This window comes from Haliotis rubra, unplaced genomic scaffold (assembly GCF_003918875.1).
Source record: "Haliotis rubra isolate DU_JTF1 unplaced genomic scaffold, ASM391887v1 Scf1425, whole genome shotgun sequence".
Taxonomy (NCBI): domain Eukaryota; kingdom Metazoa; phylum Mollusca; class Gastropoda; order Lepetellida; family Haliotidae; genus Haliotis; species Haliotis rubra.
In genome coordinates, this window is record NW_025765365.1 from 20261 (window position 1) to 40733 (window position 20473).

The 20473-nt window shown below is 38.5% G+C and overlaps 1 protein-coding gene across 1 annotated transcript; it reads right to left on the bottom strand.

Annotated features, from left to right (window-relative positions):
• Positions 1-306: 306 nt before the first annotated feature.
• On the bottom strand, positions 307-18411 carry LOC124269157 (RING finger protein 24-like). The gene is made up of 6 exons (XM_046704172.1): positions 18307-18411; positions 15206-15333; positions 12776-12815; positions 11052-11090; positions 5990-6069; positions 307-1802 (listed from the first exon to the last, which is right to left on the bottom strand). The coding sequence occupies exons 2-6, from the start codon at positions 15304-15306 to the stop codon at positions 1691-1693; spliced, it is 372 nt and encodes a 123-aa protein (XP_046560128.1). The 5' UTR covers positions 15307-15333; positions 18307-18411; the 3' UTR covers positions 307-1690.
• Positions 18412-20473: the final 2062 nt, after the last annotated feature.

Below are 20473 nucleotides of genomic sequence, written 5' to 3' on the forward strand. Positions count from 1 at the left end.
TATCGTGTCATCATCCAATGGTTATAATATGTGATTGTCTAGTCTAGCATTTACTCACGCTGCATATGTCCCAGGTTTATATCCAACATAGGTACAATGTTAGAAGCCCATACTTGGTGTACCCGGTACCCTGTTAAGGTTCTTCTTAAACATGGACCAAAAGAATCACTCTCACTCACTTGACGTAGTACCTTGTTGACATTCATGTTAATAACTGACATTTGATCTAATAAGGCCAATGGTCTTTAGTGTCAGATCACAGATTTTTGTTTTTCAAAGTCAGAAAAAAGAGAACATCGACAAACATTATGAATATCAGCTTTTTATTTTTTGAGTGCTATGCTTTGATACAGATGCCTGACAATGGCACAAAAAATCTGTATCGAAACGTCGCACTCACAAAAATAAAGAAGTTGTTATCCATTAACTTCTGTCAACATTGTACTTCCCATCTTCTATAATGCCACTCAAACAATAAAAAAAGTGATAATTTTTTAACAAAACTGCAGTTCTTTTATATATAAAAAATGTGCTACAAAATGTTTTCTACAAATATTCCATGAACGAGGGGGAAAAAATAAGAAAAGATAAATGAATGAATTGCCACCTTTATCTGGAAGCTTTGGTTTTAATTGTTTATTTTCTCAGGAAGGAAAAAAAGTTAATTTAGGCAAAGTCCATGTACCTAAGACAAGGACATAGCTCTATATTTAATATTTATTATGCAAGGAATATTTCTATGACTCCTGGACTCAATGATACATCAAATATTTATGATCAATTGAGCATCATAAGTTTTATACATGATTTTTCTTAAAGCAGTAATCTGTAAATAATTATTCATAATTTATGTTGAATCCATAAATATAACAAGAAAGAGTTGCCCTACTGATACTTATACTTTCTTCACTCACAATACATACATACAAATTAAAATAATTTAAACTATCTCTGAATTTAACTCCAGTCAGTTAAATCCATGTATAAACACTGTGCCTGATACATGAAGCACTCTATGTAACAACCACTACACATTCACATCTAGCACCTTGAAAATCACAGAAATCACCCATGTTATACCAACAAGACCAGCCACCATTGTGGTTGTTGCTTAGGCAGTTGTGTTTTTATGTTCACTTTCTGATTCCTTGTAAAGCTGATAATTTTCTTTCCCAGATAAAAAGTTCAACATATTGGTGAACATACATGAAGCTCTGTGCTCTAATCTACTCTGATAAGACCATCGTCGGAACACGTACGACAGATACATATCCCAGTACTTTTCAGAACACAGAAACATGCTGTGACCAAACTCATGAAACACCATTACATAAAGAAGCATTATTGGTTTGAGGAAATGGAAGACTTGACTGCCATTTTAGGTACCAGGTATGATTCTGTACTCTGATTTTGGTTTGAGTACATGTCTGTACACATTGAAGTACCTGGGTACATATCTGACTTACCTAGGGGCACAATGACTTCTTCACTTCTAATAAACTGTACAGCAACTGGGAGATATATCCAAGCATGATATAGTGGATTATTGTGGAAGATATATTACTATATATGACATATGTTGTATAAGTTTTCAAAACTTGTGATGACTCCACCTCGGTTCTTTACAAATGTCTGCAGTCTATGGCACAGGGACTTGCTTAGCACTTTCAAAATGGAGGCTTGACTGGTTTCACAAGGGTGTTGCGCCTTCTATTAAGCTAGTTGTCTCCCCTGGGCTGTACTGAACTTTAGCTTTACACATGGGACAAATATTCTTGTGCTGCAGCCACTGGGTCAGACATCTGAAGATAAAACAGCAAATATATACTGGTTAATAAAAACATACATAAAACTGTAGTTTCAATGTCCAAATGCCTTATCATTCAGATTTGATTAAAAATGAAAAAGGGTAAAAAATTGAAAATTTGAACAATAAATTGGACATTTATAATATGTATTATATCTCGTTTTATGCACTTTCCATTGTTTTTTCAACCATGTCGTGATATAGACCTGAAACAAACTTTCCAGGATCACGGAAACAGCCCCTTGCTCTATTGTACGTAGTCACTAGAAGCCCATGCAAAGCATGTGTCTTATAATGGCTGACCCAATGAACCCAACTCGCAACGTTCGAATCTATCAACCACCAATGAAGGTACTGATGGAGATGTGATGGCAGACAAATCCTGGATTGTGGATCATTGATCTGCAGATATGGGCAAAGGAATACTTGCTGTTGTCATCTTAGAGTAAGAGCCTGAGCTGATGTGACGGGTTCCAAGAGGCAGGCCATTAGTTGAACCTCCAGATGAGGAGGATCAGATGTTAAGGACGGCTAGGACTGATGAAGCTGACGGAAGGATTGATGATCCTCCGACTGATGAACCATGGTGAGTCATAAGGCTGTAATGATTCACTCGCATATTCTGTGAATCCAACCATAGCCCTTCATGAATTCAATTCGTTATTCGTGGTCACCAGAACCGAATATTAACAAATAATTACGATTTTTTTAAGGGAGCATGTTTTACTTGAACCCTTGTGTACTTTTCCAAAGTGAGATATGCAAGAATGGAACATGTACTAGCATTGCAGTAGCGGAAGTCATGTTAGTTTGCCAAGGCCGCACATGGTACTGTCGACTATAACTATTACATACCAAATTTTAGTGTCATGAGATCACTGGTTATTGCTGTGACAAATCGAACTGTCAACAAGGGCGTTCCATATTGTGCATCAATCACTTAACTGCAATATTGTAATCATGAATAATTATTCGTATTCGTTACCCAATATTCATGATACATATCACATTCACCACATAGTGTATTCGTTGCAGCCCTAGTGAGTCATCCAGGAACCATGACGGTTCGCAGAATCCCTCACAACCATCACTCTAGACTGAACCAATGGGAGGGGAATCTGCGACTCGATGTGTTGTTAGATCCCCAAAAGAAGTGGAGATAATCATTGAGCCAAGTGTTGGAAGGAGTGTATTGGAAGGCTTCATCTGTATGGGTCGGCAAAGCTGTATCAGACCAGCAACCCTTTGTCATAGAGCAATTTGATTTCTTGCTAAAAGATGGGCCAAATTCATTGTGATGTTCCTTTAAGTTTTAGTATTCAATCCGATGTGCGGATGCCTTCCTTCCTATACACAGTAACTGGTGATCATCTTGTAGATCACAGGCCTGACATCAGCTGTGGCCAGCTACATACCCCTATGCAGTTTGGGCAGTAAAAGATCGATGAAAATGTCCATTTACACTTAGAGCAGTCGACTTCCCCATGCTAAGTAGTAAGGAGATTAAAGGCATGTCATAACCCTCTAAACCCTTTGGTATAGATTATATGATTTTATAGGACTTCAGTTGGGTGTCACTTGTCGGCCAGGACAAGACACATGAGCTTCCAGTGACTACCTACAACACTACAGGTTGCGGGGGTGTATGGATGAGGGGTAACAAGAGGCGGGCAACTATATTGCTGGTCGTTTCCACTCATGGTCGGGGAGAACAAGAGAAAGGGCACAACAAATAGGATATGCTTAAAAATTATTTTAGCTGCTAATGTATTATTGTGCTGCAATGTCTTTTGACCTTATGCTAACATTCATTGTTGTCATGGTTACAAACATCAATGCTGAATTAAAGCACCTTTGGAGAGACAGGTTCTGACAAAAACATTATTTTTGTCAAAGTGGAATCTTGTTAAAAAGATCAAGTCTACCATTAATATTAATCAGTCACAGAAAGTTTAAATCATGTGTGTCATTTTGTTTGAGAAAATGTTTGATGATTTAGTGAAATTTAAAGTCTATTTCTAGATATTCTTGACGTAAAAACTAAAATATCAAAATAAGATAACGTTTTTCTGCTTCACCATTCAAACATTTTCAGTGTAATCAATATTATAATGACATGTAGCAATCACACTTTGTCAAAACATACCCTTACCATAATCTTGTTCTCAGATAGGATTAAAACAAATAATTATTACACACCTACTTCCGTTATAAAATACATGATTATGGTGATGCATTATTATTCTCCAATCTTTGATTCAGTGTGCTCTAAGAGTACATTATCAGCTCCCTGGGGAGAGTCAAGTGGGCAGGCTCTGTGACTTCACTGAACAAGTGTCATCATTGCTCATTTGTTAGCCACTGGTTTGTCTGGTCCGGGATCAAACCTGATAATGATTGTCAGCATCTTACCCACGTCCTGAGCTTCATCAAAGAGACAAACATCTAGGGCCTGCATTGCTTCAGGCCTTCACCCACATCAATCTGATGCATCGTGACAAAACTGGAACACTATTTAGGAGATAAACCTAGTGTGTTTGAAAATCAGAGACATGCTTTACTGAATTGATGGCGACTAAATTTCAATTGGAACCGAGCAGCGTGGCGTGAGGTTTCAATTGAAAATATTTAGTCGCCATCAATTCAGTCAATTACATGTCTCTGATTTTCAAACACACTAGGGTTATCTCCATTCTACCATGACCAATTTAAAAGCGAACTTCCTCGCGGCTCTGCAAGGAAGACACTCGCGTAATCCGGCATGGGGCGAGAGGCGTAAGTGAACTTCGTCTGTGAAGGGAGCCGGTAGGTGCCGTTCATATTTTTTAACATTACAACATAACAATATTCTGTCCAAAGAAATCAAACTACTGTTTATTCAATGCAGTTATGTAATACCCGAGATCTTGGTTTTTTTCCATCCCAGCTCCACCACGACTAAAACCAGCCTATTGTTTTTGTGTGCCGTGAAACTGTACCCCTGGCCACACTATAATGGAATCGTCTGACCTACTTATTTTCTTGAAGTAGACAGTTACGCAACAGTTTGAAATGGCGGGGACGAGCCAGTGTTTACATTTTGCTAAAGGTTGAAATTTGAAGTGACAGTGGACAATACTTGACTGACTGTTGAATCTGAACCCTGCAGAATCGAAGAATAGATCCTTTCCTGATCAACGTACGACGACCTGTAACTTATCAAAGACTGTTGATTTTTATGACCCGGCCGATCATGATTTCATCGTACTGCCTCCACCCGGCATGCGACAAAGAGTCACAGTGCTGCTGCTTAGTGTACATGCGACTAACTTGTGATTCCTTGGAACTTTGTTTTCATCGTTTGGGACTGGACTGTGTCCAAGCGTTTTTCAAAGTAGATGAACATAACAGTGACAACCAAAGGAAGCTGGCAGAGAGCAGAATTGTTTTTGAGCGATGCAGCGGGATATGATGGGAGTATGACTATGAGTGGCATAAATGTGGTGTTTTGCCAGACCCTTAGATCTATCTTGCAAATTTCCCATTCTAAACGGAATTAAATATACCATTTACCAGGTAGGTAAATATTTACTAATGTTTTGCTGCATATTTTGTATAGATAGGGATGTATTTTTACAAGGCTTTCTGATTTATATGTTAGATATTGTTTTGTTTATGCTTGGGGCTGTGTATTGTAATTGAGTTTGAATATTTTTATAATAGAAGGTAATATGATAGTGAGGTTCCCTCATAATTGTAGGGGGAAAATCATATAACTGTATTTTTCGAGTTTAATAAATGTTTCATCAGCATTTCCATCACGTCTGTTGTGTTGATATTTAGTCATGTTGGTGGTCAAGCTGAAGTAGTGGGGCAGTGTTCTATACGATGCGCAGTGAAGCGCAATGAAATCAAACGCATTTTTAATCCAAAAATTTCCAATTGCCTATGTGTAAAATTCGAAAGTCAGCGTCAAAATCCATGGAGTTGTTGTTATGATCCGCCATCATTGTGGTCAAACGGAAGTAGTTCTCACAATAAGATTTGTTAATGCGCGCGTGAAGCGGCCTTACAATCAGATGAGCGTCAATCCACAATTGATGCCGTCTGATTTTTCTGAACAACCAATCAGAATCTAGTATTTTCTTGATTCATGGTAGAATAGAAGGTAATACTCATTGTGAAAACAATCAGATAACTCACTTTTGGTGGAACCTGTGTTTACAAGGACAAATGGCCAATGTTTCTTTGTACTTGAACTCCTCCAGACAAACAGCACATGTCTGAAACAGAAAATAGGGGACTCACAGCAAGAACTTTGGGACATATGTTTTGGTTGGTTCAATCATTTTTCTCATAAAAGTCAGTTCCGTAAGTGCTGAAAATATACAACTAAAAACATCATTGACATGACCAGGCTCAGTACCAAGATGTTGCTGGAGTTACTTCCCCTTACTGTCAACACCTGCTGTTGCAATAATTGTAGAAGCGATTCCATATGCAGGTACCAAGTGTAGCAAACCAATTTGTTGACACATTTTAGAAATATAGTGTTTTACTTTCATAAAAACATCTTTTGGAGGTCAACAGAGATTTCGACTCTAAATTTTATATTTATAATACTTATACTATCACATTTTTGCAATTTCTCTTTCAACAGGAGTAGAAATGACATGGATCTCTGAACTGCTCACCCAAACACACCCCTGCTCGAGTTCCACATATATCATTGATATGTCATCACTAGAAGCTCTTGCAGTGTATGCGTACTGCTCAGGCTGATCATGTGACCGCTGACTGTAATCATTCACTTGTCTTGGAGCCAGAACTTCCCCTAATGTCTGTAGTGGTTTCATACGAGACAGGATAAGTATTATAAACCGAATTTATATTTTTGATTTTTAAAACTTATGCTATCTCACGTTATGCACTTCTCCCACAGTTGGATTGTTGGCCTCAGATTATCTGTGAAATGATCAGTTCACAAGGAGGCTGGCCTAGACTTCTCATCTTCATAGTAGTGGTCATTGGCACACTTGTAATGTGTTGCTTCATGAAACCCTTCAGCAATACTAAACACAACCTCCATGGGAGTGGAGCATTTCTCTCTGTATCATTCATCAAAGGCCAAATGACTGAGCTCAGAGACAGGAATGCTACTTTGCCCCATTTTCAAACTGGCCACAGAATCTAAACACCTTTTGGTGTTCACTCTCTTCCCACAGAGGTTACTTGTCATATCTTCCTACAAACCTCTGTTCTAATACGGCCATATTTCCTGGTTCTCGTAAAATCCCCTAGCGGCAAAAGATCGCAACATGAATTATCTCCCTTCTTTCTATCCAATCAGAACACCTGTTACATCGACTTAGATTCAACTTGACTAAGACAAGCAAATGTGAGGCCACAAATATCCCCCATCTGCCGGGGACTTGTGTTGATGTTACACACAAGACGTTTAATGGCTAGCTTGTCCGTTGTCAACGAGGGCGATGGAGACGCCACTGATCCGCCACATGACTGTGTCCTGTCTAGAAGAAACATTTGCGCATCGCGCAGGAGAAGAAGTTTAGGTTTCTCGAAGCATACGGAAATTACCGAGGCCTTGCGAATGATCACTTTTGAAACAACATCACTGATTGCACAACTAAATCTGATTGCCTCCTATCACGAGTCTTGAACGCTCACACCATGAAAGGGCCGTATTAGAACAGAGGTTACGTAGGAAAATATGACAGGAGTAACCTCTGTGGGAAGAGAATGTTTGGTCTTAGGTTCTAGATGGGACCTAAGCGGCTGACCCTCGCTTGTCCCTCATCAAGCTTAATCAATGATAGACAACATGGGACAGGAACACTTGAAACTCCAGGGCCCCGTTCCTCAAAGCGATCGTAGCGTTAAGATGATCGTAACTCCCATACTTTAACATAGACTTACGACAGTCGTAGCGCTACGATCGCTTGGAGGAACGAGGCCAAGCATAGAATTCAGAATTCCTACTCCACTAACGTGACTGCCCGCAAGAATAGAGGATAGTGAGTAGAGCGATGATCACCTCAGACATATTGTACAAGGAGGGTCTCTACAGCCTATGATGAAATCACCAAAGAGGACTGTACTTTAACGCACCAGTAGACCACTGAGATAGATGGTGAGAGTCTTCAAGTAGACACCAATATCTGCACTGTTTGTCTCTAGATAGTTGCTGCACCAGTACCAAGGGTCTGAATAGGTGTAGTCCTTGGACATCAGATACGGACAAGTCACTAAGGTGGTGAGAGGCAAGGAGTGTGTCCAGTCTCCTCAAGCACTCCTCCATGATCGATGTTATTGATTGATTGAGTTTAGTTCTACTCAGCAATATCCCAGCTATATGGCGGCAGTCTGTAGATAATGGAGTCTGGACCAGACATGATCGATGTTAAGGAGCAGTTGCTGTGAAGATCCACAGTCAAGGCTAGCTCATGGGTTTCATGGGGGTTAAAGGTTACTGGAGGATGTAGACCAGAAAAGGTGTGTCCTTCAAGGATGGTTGATCTAATCCAAAACACTACAATCGTACCAGTTACTTAGTAACTGCAGATTCTGATACTATCAATGGAAGATCAATGAGGATCATCCGATCAAAAAAAGCATTACAAGTAGCATGTAATATCCTCTTGTGTAAATCACAAGATAAACTGGAACAAAGACTCTCTCCAGTGCAAGAATCTCTCCAGCCAGCATTCACGTGATCAACCCAGGCAGGTTGCATGTTCTGCAGGAGCTACTAGTGATGAGCCACATAATTATTCCTGCAACTTCTAGGGATTTGTCAATAGATATACCACAAAACCCTGTAAGAGTAAAGCTTGTTTCTTTCATAATGCTGTGAAATAAGGTCTTGTAATTTAGATCTTTTCATTCTCAAAATCCTGCCATGGTACAGTAACAGACCTGGCTATGATGAACTAGAGTTACACTGTTAGCTAAAATACTACACCCTCATTTGAAGTGAGTGACGAGCGAACGCTTTAACCATTAGGCTACCCCACCGCCCCCTCATTTGAAGAAAATATTTATTCTTTGTGAACAGCAACGTACATCCCATAGTCAGCCCCCTCAATCAGGTGAGGTGAGGTGAAATTGGGTTTAACGTCGTGCTTGAGAATATTTCGCTCATATGACGACGTGCATGCGTGTGTATGTGTATGTGCGGCTGCTTGTACTAGCCCAGACTGAAGCTGGTTTTATAGTGCTAGCCCACTGAGATACCATGCCGCAGTGAAGCATGAATACCCCACTCAGACACATTATACTGACTCCGAGCCAACCAGTCCTTGTTGTACCCATTAATGCCGAGTGCCAGGCAGGGACCAACAAGTACCATATTTTAAAGTCTTTTGGTATGACGCGGTCGGGGATCAAACCCGCGACCTTCCGCTCTCCGGGCAGACGCTCTAAAACTTCAGAGGAGAAGTTATTTACAGTACCTCATGCATTTTGAGAGAATTTAAGAACATGGTCGTCAAAACAACATCAAAACAAGAAGACAAAGTCATCGATATCCCCCGCAATGGCAAAATACTCTTCATGATTATGTCTACGAGTTATGATTATGTCAAATATTTAGGTGTGTATATAGAAAAGTGGAAGGAGAGTATTGAAAGGTTTTTAAAGTTCTGCTCCAGAAAGGAGCACTATCACCAATTTCAGTCTAAATCAAACTTGTTGCCATGGAAACGCCAAAAATATTTTATTCAGAATTCCAAAACTACCAAAAGGCACCAGTACACCACCAGATCTATCTATGTGCCAAGTTTGGTGAAGAAATAGTGAATGGTTTTAGAGTTCAGCTCCGGAAAAGAGCACGACCACAATTTCAGTCTAAGTCAAACTTGTTGCCATGGAAACACCAAAAATATTTTATTCAGAATTCCAAAACTACCAAAAGGCACCAGTACACCACCAGATCTATCTATGTGCCAAGTTTGGAGAAGAAATATCGAACTGTTTTAGAGTTCTGCTCTGGAAAAGAGCACTACCACCAATTTCCGTCTAAGTCAAACTTGTTGCCATGGAAACGCCAAAAATATTTTATTCAGAATTCCAAAACTACCAAAATGCACCAGTACACCACCAGATCTATCTATGTGCCAAGTTTGGTGAAGAAATATTGAACGGTTTTAGAATTCTGCTCCGGAAAAGAGCACTACCACCAATTTCAGGCTAAGTCGAACTTGTTGCCATGGAAACACCAAAAATATTTAATTCAGAATTCCAAAACAACCAAAAGGCACCAGTACACCACCAGATCTATCTATGTGCCAAGTTTGGTGAAGAAATATTGAACGGTTTTAGAGTTCTGCTCCGGAAAAGAGCACTACCACTCATTTCAGTCAAAGTCGAACTTGTTGCTATGGAAACGCCAAAAATATTTTATTCAGAATTCCAAAACTACCAAAAGGCACCAGTACACCACCAGATCTATCTGTGTGCCAAGTTTGCCAAAATATTTAACGGTTTTAGAGTTCTGCTCCGGAAAAGAGCACTACCACCAATTTCAGTCAAAGTCGAACTTGTTGCCATGGAAACGCCAAAAATATTTAATTCAGAATTCCAAAACTACCAAAAGGCACCAGTACACCACCAGATCCATGTATGTGCTAAGTTTGGTGAAGAAATATTGAACGGTTTTAGAGTTCTGCTCCGGAAAAGACGTGCACGGACGGACAGATGGACGCACGCACGGACTGAGTCCATTTTAATACCCCCCGCAAAACGTGTTGCGGGGGATAATAAATTGCAATGGCATTAGCTCATTTGGTTTCAGATGAACAAAAATATAAAGGCTTAATGATTCAATACCAGGGATTGAAATAGGGCTTAATGATTCAATACCAGGGATTGAAATAGGGCTTAATTTGCATGCCGTGGCATGGTAAATATTGAAACAAAATGTTGCCATTTTGAATGCCAGTGTGCATGACAGGATGATAACATAGTTTGTTAGTCTATGGGTCCGGGACATATTAAGCTGAACTGCTCGTGCAGTCATGATAGCGTTCAGGAAATCCAGCTGTCACGTTGACATGTTTACATGATGTTTACTGATTTATTAAACAATATATTGAAATGACATTATTGGATCCTAAAAAAGGTATGAGCATGTTTATTTTCACAAAGGCAACCAAAACTGCATTTCCATCCCTGAATATGAGCAACATAATCTAAATACATAAACATCATAACACTGCAGTTGAAAGTAAACCGTGCATTATGTTACCTCAGTTTCACCTTTCTTTTTCACCTTCGTTGTTCGAATCTGTAAAGAACATACAAGAAAATATTGGTACCGGTATATAAAATTTTATATTTTAAGAAACATAAATGTTACCAAATACCAATGCTGCAAAGAGGACATCAATGTGAAAGTCATTATTGCAGAATTAGTTTAAGCTGCTGGGAACAATATTTCCCGCATGTAAGTTTAAAATATCCTCACCATATATGTATTCTATCATAAACATGCCACGCAAAGTATTGATACACATTTTGTATCATAACTTTTCCTGGGATAACTTTAGGATGTCACAAAATTGCATTTGCAAATGTTGCATAAATAAAAGGTTTATCTGACAATATTCTCTTCCCATCTGGGCTATTCTAAACAGAACTGATTTATGAGTGTAAAACAAGGTACATATATATACAGAAGGGTTATCAGTTTCATGTACATAAACAAGGAATATTCGCAGCTTTTATGCAAATGCGTCTACACGTTCAATTGATACTGACATGACAGACAAATGATCATTTTAGATTGGGAAACCAAATTTGGCATGTGTTTTCAAGACATAAATGCCTTGATGGAGTTCAAAAACAGAAACTGTGTTACCATTTCTTACAGAGTTAAGGCCCTTGTCACACATTTGTTGACTTAGTGCACGGTATCCCCAATGGGGACAGATTTTCTCAGAAACTGTTATAGACAGGGAAACCATATTTGATACGTGCTTTTAGGACATGAATGTCGTGGTGGAGTTAAAACACAGGAACCGTGTGGCAGGGGATATTGATGACCATGTCTTCTTGTTTTGTAGGGAAAAGCCTACCGTATATTACCGTAGATAAGCCGACCCCATAGATAAGCCGACCCCCTAGCTTGACCCTTGAAATGAGTGTCAAAATGGTATGTTTCATACATAAGCCGAACCCCCGCGATGAGTCGCGGCCAACTCACACCACTAGACATCTGGCAGTTGGATGTAAAACGTAAGTATGTTTGGTGAAAATAGTATCTAATAAAGATCATACTGACCATTATTCTAGAAACCCGTGTTTGTTTTCTTTCTTATAATCCCAAAGATCACTGTTTGTATTGCATCAACAACAAGACGCCATTTTGTGAAGTCGGTGCACGTAGAAATATGAACCCATGAGAAAACGTACCCACGGTAAATAAAACTGAAGTCATTTTTCATTCAAAACACTATATTACTGTTTCTGTGTTATATTTGTTGTAAGTCGACAATAATACAGAATGAATACAGTGATGAAAATAATTTGTACATTCATTGAACATAATAAACATCTACTATGATGTAATTTATACAATGAACATTCACCGCTGTGAAACCATCGAACTCTGTGTCGCTGTCTTCCCCAGCCAGTGCCTGCCACGCCAATTCATCTGTGTTGTCATCATAATAGTCATCTAAGTTTTCACATCCAAGGACGTCATCTTCATCAGCTCTAGGATCATTGGTAATAAAATCTTCAAACAGGGCCTTGTCCTGTGATCCATCCATTGCATTCGAAATGCCACACTTTAGGAATGATTTTTGAACCATGTCCTTTGGGATCTCATCCCAGGATTCCTTCACCCATTTGGCAACTTCAAAATTCGGCTTATCTACGGTAATATACGGTCTAACACTGAACAAAACCATGCTTGTGCACAATAAAAGTAGATTTGTTTCTGAAAGGTTTTTTGATTTAGCAACTCACATTTCTGTACCCTCTTGCTCTCCGTCCATCCCGTCTCAATCTGTGAACATATATCAGGTTGTCTCATTACAGGTGCCTGGCTCAACATGAATGATGTTGAGGTGTGAGCATATACTACAATTGCTGTAGAAAGTGCTCGGGGGCATAACAATTTCAAGAGGGCACTTACCACCATACACAATGGAGTGGTAGTCACCAGGCTTAGCTTGAAGAGCAGTGAAACCAAAACATCCTATATAATGGTCACTTTGTCTCTTAAAGGCACAATGTCACACCACTAAAAAGACATAATGCATTTCTCTCAACAATACTAACTATCAGCCCTCAAGGGAGCTACCATATGATTTATTCCCCCCAAAATTATACATTTAGATTATAATATTAAATTAAAAAGTTAAAATGAATTTATGCAATGTTGCATTAAATCTACTGTCGCGCCCTCTACCAACCGAACATGATTTCTAGCGAACCCCATAGAGTTATGTCCCTTGGAGCGCTCTTTACGAATATCCTATAACCCAACTTATGATTGAAACCAGTTCGGCAAACACTGACAACACCGCGTGCGACTGTTTTCGTTGTACAGAGCAATTGTTTACATTCCATATCAGGCAAGTGTTCTCTGTTTGGAAGCTGTTCAAGCAAGTCATATGGGATAATAAGTCAGTTATTGCATCAATAGGAAGCTAAGGTGAGTGCACATGCCCCCAATATATTAAATATAGGCCAAAATATTGTTGAAAATGTGTGACATTGTGCCTTTAATATAACTTTAAATAATATATTATGAAAAGCATGTAAACTGTGACAGTTATATATTGTCCAAGAATCAGGAAGACATATGCTATATAGTACTATATGAGGGCCACAAACCTAATATTTTAGTTGAAAAATTCCAAGATGCACAATTTTCAGTTAAGTTAATGTATCGAGTAGTCATTTAACAGACACATAGTATGTCGAAAATTGCCAAACAAATGTTTTTCTCTGCATATTTTTGCTCAAATTGGTGATCATGACAACTTTGTCTATATACCTTGAGAATGAAACTTCTTCTTGCAGCAAATCTCTCATTTAATTTATATTGAAAGAATATAAATCGAAACACAAATAAAAGAGAACATAATCACATCTTACAGGAGTGTTCGGCCGAGCTGACAAAACTTAACAAGAGTCATCAGAAGATGACGTATCCCCCCGGACCCCACATATTTGAAAGAACAAATCATCTGACAGTTACTTTAAGTCCAGCTTGACTTTTTTTTAAACTAATTCCAAATCGTTTCCATGGAAATCATGAGCAATATAAATGCCAAAAATCTGTAAATAGCAAAAGGCACCATTTCAAAATTTGCCTAATATATCTGCAAAGTTCTGTTGAAAGATACTGAAGGCTTTTCGAGTTTTGCACCGGAAATGAAGCCCCTCCCTTTTGGGACTAAGTCCTAATCGTTTCCATGGAAACCGGGAAATATACATATGCCAAAACTCCGTCAAATAGCAAAAGGCACCACTTTGGCATCTGCCTCACATATCTGCCAAGTTTTGCTGAAAGATATTAAGAAGTTTTCGAGTTGTGCTCCGGAAACAAAACCCATCCCTCCCTTTTGAGACTAAGTCCGAATCGTTTCCATGGAAACCGAGAAAATAATAAATCACAAATATCTGCAAATAGCAAAAGGCACCACTTAAGGATCTGTTTGATATGTCTACTAGGTTTTGTTTAAAAATATTGAACGTTTTTTGAGTTATGCTCTGGAAACGAAGTCCACCCCCCCTTTAAGACTAAGTCCAAAACGTTTCCATGGAAACCGAGAAAATAATAAATCACAAATATCTGCAAATAGCAAAAGGCACCACTTAAGGATTTGTTTGATATGTCTACTAGGTTTTGTTTAAAAATATTGAACGTTTTTTGAGTTATGCTCTGGAAACGAAGTCCACCCCCCCCCTTTGAGACTAAGTCCAAAACGTTTCCATGGAAACCGAGAAAAATATATATGACAAAAATCTGTAAATAGCAAAAGGCACCACCTAAGGTTCTGTTTGAAATATCTACCAAAGGGAGAATAAAATAAGCTTTCAGATACCATTGTTTATTCCCGTCACGGGACATTGGTCACTGTGATAGAGAAAGTCGACATGATGACTCAATTGATTGAATAAACAATTACACATTGATAAATGTGTTATTAGTTCGTACTTTAATACCTCTAAAAAAAAAACTATTTTAAATCTTACCTACCTACCCTAAATTTCAAAGAGGTGTAATCGGAACCACAACATTTTGTTTATTTGGCCTTAGCTGTTTGGTAATACCTTTATGGGTCTAGTTCATGCAAAGGGGATTATTTTAAGGATATGTTTTTGTAAATGATTGAATGAATGAATCTGTGGACATGTTAGAAGGTCCGCGTAGTGTGTACCTACTTCCACATGTAGCAACAGAAGAGGAGGGAGAGGAGCAGGGTCATCACCCCCACCCCCAGCAGAGGCAGCGACACATTGAAGGGGATCTGGGATATGTTCATGATGACAGCATCCTGGTGTTCCCATGGCTGTAATACAATAACATAGATATAGCTGTAACACAGCTGTAACACAATAACATAGATATAGCTGTAACACAGTAACACAAACAGATAGCTGAAACACAATAACACATACATAGCTAAAACACAATAACAGCTGTAACACAATAACAGACACATAATTGTAACAGATATAGCTGAAACACAATAATACATACAAAGCTGAAACACAATAACACAGCTGTAACACAATAACACAGCTGTAACACAATAACAGACACATAATTGTAACAGTAACACAGACATAGCTGAAACACAATAACACAGATGTAACACAATAACACAGCTGTAACACAATAACAGCTGTAACACAATAACAGACACATAATTGTAACAGTAAGTTGAGTAACACTTACACAGCTGAAACAAAATAACACTTACACATAGGTGTAACACAATAACACAGCCATAACACAATAACACAGCTGTAACACAATAATATTGACACATAGCTGGAACAAATTCTAACATCACTACGTGAAATACTCGAATTTGTCGCGACAATCAATGAAATTTGACACTATCAATTTGGATTGAAAATGCGCCTGTTTATATGGCTGCTGCACTGAGCACATATACAACACTGCCACACTACTTCAACCTGCCCACCAACATGGCTGATATCACTACAACAGATGTAATAGAAATGATAATGATAATTGAATAAAACATTTATTAAAACTGCAATTATTAGACTTTTTCCTCCACAATTATTAGGGAACCTATCAATAAGTATCATGTTACAACACAACATCAAAAACATGGAAACACATCAGATGTAATATAAATGTTAATAATAATTTATAAAAAAAAATACAAAAATACAATTACATGTGTATGAAATTTCCCTCCACAATTATTAGGGAACCTATCATATTAACTTTTATTATAAGAATATTGAAACTTACTTGCAATGTGCAGTAAAACCACAAACAAACAATATCTAACTTATCAGAAAGCCTGGTAAAAATACATTCCCATTCATAAAATATTTACAACAAACGTTAGTAGGATTTGCCAACCTGGTAAGTTGTATTTTTGTTTCTGTTTAGAATGGTTTACACAACATGAGATATCCAGTAAGTTTGAATGAAGTTTGAAGCACTTCCTAAAGAACTGGCGTCCCACCTTCGATACTTTTATACAGAACTTCAAAAGATAACGGTCAGGTGAAACACCAAATTTATGCAACTCATACTCCATCATGTCCTGTTGCATCGTTCAAAATGTATATGTCAAAAATTGAACCACCCTAAGTCTGCTTTCTTCCAGCTTCCCCGCAAGAGGGGCACTGCTGGTGATCCGTGTTCATACACTTTAGAAAACACTTTGCCACAATCCTGTCCCAAATGATAAAAACAATTTCCAAGGAATCCCAAGTTAGTCGCATTTACACAAATCATTGCATTAAGTGAGCACTGTCACTCTTTTGTCGTATGCCGGGGTAGAGGCACGTGAACATCATGATTGACACTCGACAGTCATTAAAATCCACAGTCCTTGATGAGTTACAACACTGATTCGTCGGTCGATGAAAACAATGATCTATTCTTCATTTCTGCACGGTCCAAATTCAACAGTAAGTCATTGAGTCAAGAATTTTCCTCTGCTGTCACTTCAAATTTCACTCTCTTTTTTTTTGCAAAATGTAAACTCTGGCTTGTCTGCCTCTTTCCAATTTCAAACTGTTGCGTAACTGTCAACAATTACTTCAAAGAAAATAAGTAGGTCAGACATATAGGTCCATTATAGCATTGCAAGAAGGGTACAGTACCACGGCACACAAAAAAATAGGCTGGTTTTGGTCGTGTGTAGGTGGGCTTATAAAAAAGGTATTGAATAAATAGTTGTTTGTTTTCTTTGGACAGAATATTTTTTATGTTGCAATATAAAAAAAAATACAAACGGCACCTACCACTCCGTACACAGACGAGTTCAATTCGCCTCTCGTGCAATGCCAGATTACACAGTGTCTTCCGTGGAACGGATAAGTTTGATCATAAATCGGTTATCATGGTTATAGTAGAATGGAGATAAACGTAAACGCTACATGTTTGGTTTCAAATAACATTTCGAGACTATCAGTTCAGTCTAACATTCATCTAATTTTCAAATACAGTACGTTTGTCTCCTAAATAACATACACATAGCTGTAACACAATAACATATACACATTGAAGCCGGGATCTGTGACGTATTCATGGTGACAGCAACGTGATACATAAAAATAATACATCTGCAGCTTAAATAGCTGAATATTTAGTATAATTACGTTCATTGTTGCAATTTCACACATAACTGTTGTATGCATATATTAAATGTGTGGAAAGTTTTAACTACATTTACACTTTAATGGTTGGTCCTAGGTCTGTTTTATGCAGATAACCTTTAGTTGGCAGATACTGTGGTACAATCAACTTCCTACAGTGCTCTATAAACATGATAAAGGGGAACTAGCCTTGGGAAATGTTCGGTTCCACTCCAGCAGTTTAGAAGTTAATAGTCACCCAAGTCCACATCGATCACGTATCGGTTTTGAAATTTATGCATTGATTACAACTTTTTAAAAGGACTACGCGACAAACTTGAGCAGTCCCGCCTAATCGTTATTCGCTGTGTAATCAACCACTTGCTGACCTCGCTTGTTTGTAATGTAAAATAGGTGTTATTATGGAAGACGAATATTTGTGAAGCTAAGTACATATTCCAAGCGCTTCAGAACCTCCCTCCCCTTCCCAAAACTGTCTCCTGACAAGAGTTAAGCCGATTATCAATGACCTGTTATTGTCATCATGCATCAGCATTTACCCCACGAATCATATGATCTTATATACCATATAAGTTAATGCGAAATCAAAACAAAAGTACATATTGGCAGTTGTCGGCATGGAATGTATTATTAATATGGAACGAAGTTTGACCAACTTTTCATGTACATACCCTTTATATCGGCGAGATGTTGGTTTCATAAGCATTCCGATTGAATCCACTGGCACGGATAACCTGTCATGTGACTTCGCTCACTTTCAAAACACTGGAACGACAACATATTATCGGTGGAAAATACCACTATTAGCTCGATCAAAGTTATTTTCTGACAAACTGGTGTATATGGGACATAACTATATGTATGAAATGACATACTTGATAATAGAAGACGCTTTAATTTTTACGATAAACAAAAGGTTTTTGGCAATGCAGGGCTAAACATACTATCTGTACAACTTCTAACAGCGAAAAACTGACTGCATCAAACTTCTGTTGAATTTTCAGGCATAGGGCAAGAACCGACAAAATCATCCAAGGTTCTGCATAGTATTTCATCTAAAGTTTAACATGTGCTCGATTTTATCATTTTATCATTTAAGTCTTCAAATTAAGGTAGACTCGTCTTAACCGACTGAGCTAATAAATAATCTGAGGCTAATCATAAACGGACCCATAGTGTTTGTATGTGGATACAAAATTTTAGCATGTAAGTTTGTGTAGCAGGGCGTGGAGTCATCCCACAGGTGACATCCTTACCTTGTCAGCTTGCTGATGGGGTTAACCTCTTTGGTCACGTGGACATCAGAAGGTCCGTGGTTCGAATCCCATGGAAATTTTGTGATTGCTGCATTTGTATTGTATGAAACGGTAACCCGAACACGAATCAGTTCAGAGAGTTTAAGTGGACGTTGTTTGACGCATTGAAGAAAATGTTCGTTTTCCTTCCATTCCGGGACAGACAATATGGCGGCAGTACCCTATGGTGTCCAGTTGCTTGTCGTAAGAGGCGACTAAGGGAATCGGGTCAGTCTCACTGACTCGGTTGACACATGTCATCGTATCCCAATTACGTAGATCGATCACTGGATTGCCTGGTACAGATTCGATTATTTACAGACAGCCGCCATATAGCTGGCTGAGTGCGGCGTTAAACAAATGGTATGATGGGCATGTGTCTGCTGCACAGATTCTCAGAATGAGTTCTGGTGATTTATGAGCGCTTCAGGAGGATCCGATTTAGCACACTGTCGGATTCTTCGTAAACAAAAGGGGTTCTGCCACATCTATCTCTTGTACGTCTCACAGTCCCTGAACCGCATTATTTTCCCTTCTGCCTAGCAATATCTGCAATGCTAAAGCCCCAAAAGAAGCAAGTCTAGATTTTCCAAGGTTCTTCTGAATCGCCCTTCTCACTGGGGATCGTTTTCAATGTAAAAGGAATTGTTTGTTTCTATCAAAATTATATGTATTCAGAGACTAGGCGTTAGTCTGTATGAGATTTTAGTACTCGCCACCTTTAGATTAAATCAATATCCGATCTTTGGCCCCCGGAATAAATACATCCAATGCACCAAAATAAGTGTGTAGTTTCTGAAAATGAAGAGTTTGTGGTTTCCCTTTCCATACCATTCTTTAAGACAAATAGGAACTGTTCTTTTTCTGTAAATTACTTCGTTACAGAGACTAGATGTCAGTCTTAGGTAGTTGAGACACATGTATATGCAGTAGGCAGTCTCACAGACCCTAGAGAATAAAATGAGAAATTGATCAAACTCAATTCGAGGCTGATTTGGCAAGTGTCTTGCCTAAATTTGGATTATATTATGCATTTTTAGATAAATATTTAAATACGATAACGTTATTTCTGGGACTAATTTTATTCTAGGAATAGAAGCCGGGCGTCCATTACGCAATACGAATCACAAAATGATATTATCCTCTGCATCAAACACTGAAAAAACATCAACATGGGAATATATTCATCTCTGACTTCACTTGTGTATTTATCCAAAAGAACAGTTGTATTTTCTTGGGCATCATTCAGAAGAACTTTTTGGGGGAATAAAAGAAGTTGAAATCCAAAATTATCTACGTGTCTAATTCCATTTACCGTGGCCATGCCAATTACCATGAGATAATTATTCAGTAACCCATGCTTGTCGTAAGAGGCGACTGACGGGATCGGGTGGTCAAGCTCGCTGACTTGGTTGACACATGTCATCGGTTCCCAATTGCGCAGATTGATGTTCATGTTGTTGATCACTGGATTGTCTGGTCCAGACTCGCTTATTTACAGACCGCCGCCATATTGCTGGAATATTGCTAAGTGTGGCGTAAA

Coding starts and splice junctions, on each gene's coding strand:
- LOC124269157 (XM_046704172.1), bottom strand. CDS start 15,306: ATGAACATATCCCAGATCCCCTTCAATGTGTCGCTGCCTCTGCTGGGG. Junction 12,816..15,205: donor TTCTGTTGCTACATGTGGAA/GTAGGTACACAC, acceptor ATATGTTCACAG/ATTGAGACGGGATGGACGGA. Junction 6,070..11,051: donor AAAAGAAAGGTGAAACTGAG/GTAACATAATGC, acceptor TTTCTGTTTCAG/ACATGTGCTGTTTGTCTGGA.